General features: G+C 42.1%; 1 protein-coding gene across 1 annotated transcript in view; it reads left to right on the forward strand.

The window, feature by feature from the left end:
• OTOF (otoferlin) overlaps positions 1-4,669 on the forward strand; it is a 71,213-nt gene that overhangs the window by 10,371 nt on the left and 56,173 nt on the right. Inside the window, exon 2 of the mRNA XM_012727350.1 lies at positions 42-100. Within this exon, the coding sequence (XP_012582804.1) occupies positions 42-100 (59 nt within the window). The remainder of the gene's footprint in view (positions 1-41; positions 101-4,669) is intronic.

The following is a 4,669-nucleotide window of genomic DNA, read 5'->3' on the forward strand; positions in this document are numbered from 1 at the left end:
TGCGCCCGTTCTGACTCAATACTGTCCTCTTCCCCCCACAGGGCAATCCTTCTACTCCCGGGTCCTAGAAAACTGTGAGGACGTGGCTGACTTCGATGAGGTAGGACGCCCCTCCTGCCACCTGCCCACCCCGTCCGGTTTGCCACCTGGGGCAAGAAGCTGGTGGGAAGGTGTGGAGGCCCTCCCGCTCCCCAAGGGGTCCCTGCACACAAGGGCCCATGGCACAAACCACACACAGCAGACTGTGCAGGCCCCACCCATAGCCGGCTGCCCGGCGGGAGGCTTCTGTGCCCTTGGGAGCAAGCACCCACACCGGGCTGCAGGCCTGGGAGTGAGCCACCAGCTGAGGGCCCAACGGGGCCAGGGACAGTGGTTCCCTGGGCACTGAAGACCCCGGCTAACCCCGCCTGGACCTCCAGCAAAGCCGTCTCTCGCGGGCTTCACCTCTTCTCCTTAAAAGTGATTAGGGCAACTTTCCCACTGTGTCTTCTTGGAAAACTTTTCTACTTTTGAACCATCAGCTCATAGGAATGAATAAACCACTTGGCTCCATTCACGGCACAGTCTCCCTTTGGTCCCTCGGGAGCTGCTGTTTTCTTTTATCCTCATATTCTTTCCCGCCATTCAAATGTCTTTAATGTGTCTCTTCTGATTTCCTGTGGATTCCTACAAAATTGGTCTTGTCTTGTGAGCGTATAATTTTTGTTCACTTAATTGGGGTTTGTGATAACCATTTCATTTTTTTTTTAAATTTATGTATTTTTTAGTTGAAGAACTGGGGTACAGGCCAGAGGCGTAGGGGTGGGAGGATTCACCAGAGACAGAATGGGGAGCAGAACAAGTGGATCTACTGAAATACACCGCTGAGGGGAGCAGGGGTCGAGACAGGAGAGGTCTGCTGGCCATGTGGGTCAGCTCCCTGGCCGGGGATCGAACTCACGCTGCAGCAGCTGCTGATAGCTTCATGGTGCTGAGACTTAGCCCCTTATGCCACCAGAGAGGCCGTGTCACTTGTTTTTGTCTCCCACACAATAGCTTGTGTCATGCTCGATGGGGGCGGGGGGGTGTAGGCATCTTTCCCATGTTCCTGCTATTAAGGGGAATAAATGCTGTAGTTGTAGTAGGAGGGACCTGTCACTTACCCCTGCCTTACTGAGTTGTAATGATAAAAGGTTGTTGACCTTTATCAAACGTTTCTCTGAATGGATTCAGATTACTATCTGGCTCGAGTGGACTGTGTAATGTATTGCTTTTAATATACTGTTAAATACAATTGGCAAATGTGTTTATCTAGGAATTCTGCAGCAACATTCATAAAAATTTTTGACCTAAAATTTTCTGAAACAACACACATAGAATAGTTTACTCTTATTTGACATTTTGAAAGAACAAAACATAAAAGTATCTTAGTCTGGGTGGTTTGGGGAGAGGAGTTCTTTGATGCCCTTTTAAATTTGTCTTCTTGCACCAGTTTTGGATTTTTATGTTTTTCTAGGGATTTTACAGTTCACTTAGGTCTAAAAACTTATTAGCACAGACTTAATCACAATGCTTTTAAGCACTTCAAATCTTTATTCTGCCGATAGCCATTTCCCCTTTCCACTCCGTATCTCATCTGTTTGTATCTTCTCTGCTCCCCTCCGTCAGTTTGCTAAAGGACTGTCCTGTTAGTCTTCCCGAAGAATCAGCTCTTGGTTTCAGTAATCTCTGCCGTCCTTCTGTTTCCCAGTTCATTGACTTGTTTCCCTTTTCTCTGCTTATTTTATTTTGCTCTGTGGGTTTTTTCCCTTAATTTCTTGCATTGGATCCTAAGATTTTTTTTTTCTTTTCTCATTTTTTAATGTGTATTTTAAACCATCAATTTTGCTGTACATTTTCTGCAGATGTTTCATTATTATTCACTTTTAAACATTTCTTATTTTAGGCTTTTCTTTTAAAATTGTGCTATATAGTAATGTTATAGCTAAATCTATAAACTTTTTCAGCTCCTTATTTTGTTCAGATCTAGTTTTATTAAGTTATGATTTAAAAAAAAAACACCATAGTCCAGAATATTGATCTTTGGGGATGTATTGAGACTTCTATAATAGCCTGACCCACAATCACACGTTTCCTCTGCTGAAAAAGGTGTGCAGTGGTGAGTCCTATATAGAGAGTATACAAGTGTGAGCTTATTAGCGACATTACTCAGTTCTCCAAATTCTGCTTATTCTTCTCCGTTTGATCTACTTCCAAATGGTTATAGTAAAATCTTGAAGGATAAGTCTGATTTTTTGATCTTTGTCACTTATGATGGTTTTTTTCACTTAGTTTCTATGTTGCCAAATATTAACAGTGCTATCTCAGCTTATTTTGGTCCATTTACTTATGTTATTTTCAATCTTTTTTATTTTCTTGTTATATCTTTTCCCATGACTTTATTTTCAATATTTCTGTCCTTTTCACATTCATGTTTCATCTTAGGGCATTTACCATTGGATCTTACTTTGTTACCCAATATGAGAGTCTCTTTTAATTGATTAGTTTTATCCATTTACATCTATCGTAATGAATTCTACTACTGTAAGTTTTATTTCTACCACTATCTTATTTTCTATTTTCCATTTACTATACTTTTTGTCTTATTTCCCCCCTCTTAGCAAGCCATTAGGCAGATCAGGTTTTCTTCTGTAAAAATTCTACGTTCCATTTTTATCTTTTTTTTTTAAGATTTATTTATTTGTGCATACAGAACTGGGGGACAGGCCAGAGGTCCAGGGGCAGTGAGAGGACTCACCAGAGACAGAGTGGGGAGCAGAACAGGCAGACTGATGAAGTACACAGCTGAGGGGAGCAGCGGGCAGGTCAGGAAAGGTCTGACACGCCGTGTGGGTCACTTCCGGGGCGGGGATTGAACTCATGCGGAAATGACTCTAGCTTCTTAGTGGTTTGCTTTAACCCACTGTGTCACAAAAAAAAACACTATTTTTGTTTTTGAAGTAGTCACCTTGACTATCTATATATCCCCAAGCAAATCAATAATAATGGTTCTCCCCGATTTTTATTGTTTCTCTGACAATCACTAATATTCTCCTGGGTTGCTTTGACTTCTCCACTTCAGTCCACGTCCTCATGCTGATATTGTCTAGCAGGAATTTTAATCGTAGATTCTCTTGAATATGTACTTTTACTTTCATTTGCCTACTCCTTACTTTTTTAAAAGACAACATCTTTGCTTTACCTCTTGTATCTTTTGAAGTATCTCATGGAATTGTTTTCTACTTTGAGTACTGCTTCCAAAAACATTTTTAATTTGGGTCATGTGTAACATACCTTCTAAATCTTTATAAATCTGAGGATTTTTTTTTCTATTTCTGTAAATGTAATGAATGTTTCCAAATTCTAGATATGAAATTCTACCTTCACAACTTCAAAAACAGGTTTCCCTGTTGCTGCAAAAAAAGTCTAAAGACCATCTGATTCTTCTGAGTTTGTGGGAGATCTTTTCTTTCTTTCTGGAAAAGTGGCATGACTTTACCTTTGTCACTTATGATTTTTTTTACATTAATTTCTATGTTATCAGATATTAACAGCGTTTAAATTTTATTATCATATGTTTATCTTCCCTCTTTTGCACCACTCCATGAGCTCTTTCAGATTTAAGGTTTCATATTTTGTTTATTATAGAAAATCCCAGCTCCATTTTCCCCAAACATCCCACTCATTCACTTCTAAATCATTCTTTCCTCTGCAACTCCTATTGTCAGTACTTCTACTTCTAGCTGCCCTTTCTTAGCTTGCATATCTTTTTATCTATTAACCATTTGCTACTGTCTTCAATTTGATCTTACATTTTTACTACTTTGTTTTCTTGTGATTCCTTAGCCCTGCTTCTCCAGCCTATTTCTTTATGGTGCATTTATGCTAATGACCCTCGTCCAGTTGGCTTGTGCTGTCCAGGGTGCAGTCTTCCTCCTAGGGAGAGCTTCCATCCATAAGCCTTTTCACTGCACCCTCTTCAGTCACCCCTGGAATTGGCTACTGTGTCCAGTAACAGGTATTGGGGGTGCACCAAAGGCCCTAGTATGTCAGTTCTTTGGGCTTGAGACCCGGTCACCCTGTCATCGCTAAGCCTTGATAGAAAGCCATCTAGATTTTTAACAAACTAGCTTTAGGGCTAAGTAAGCTCTAGAAAGTGTGAGCAGCTGGCTCATCAACACCTATTATCAGTCCTCATTCCAGCAGAGAGCTGCTGTCACTATTTTATCCATAATGGAGCTTGCAATGGTTGCCCCAAGGTGTCCCAGGGAATGCAGAGCTTACAAAGATCTCTTCTGACATGTCCTCCCCCTGCTGCTTCCACGTAGCCCTGGACCACGCTGGGGCCTGCCCCGCCCCCACCTCCACCCCCAATAGCAGCTCAAAAGCCCTCCCAGGCTTCCGACAATCCTTTATTTCTTGGTTTGTTACTTCCTGGAACCCATGTATTTGCTTTGACTTCTGTAGTTTCTCCAGGGTTGACTTTGGGGTGAGAACCAGGAGTCTCACATCTGTTATGAGACACACCACATACACAGTCCCATTTGTTGTGACCCCCAGAATAGCTGACCCCGCCTTTCCTGGGTTTTGCCTTTCACCTGGCTCTGCTGGGGCTGAGGAGGGCCACGTGGCCACGTTCCCTCTGAAGCTG

This window comes from Condylura cristata, unplaced genomic scaffold (assembly GCF_000260355.1).
Source record: "Condylura cristata isolate star-nosed mole 26May11 unplaced genomic scaffold, ConCri1.0 scaffold00020, whole genome shotgun sequence".
Taxonomy (NCBI): Eukaryota; Metazoa; Chordata; class Mammalia; order Eulipotyphla; family Talpidae; genus Condylura; species Condylura cristata.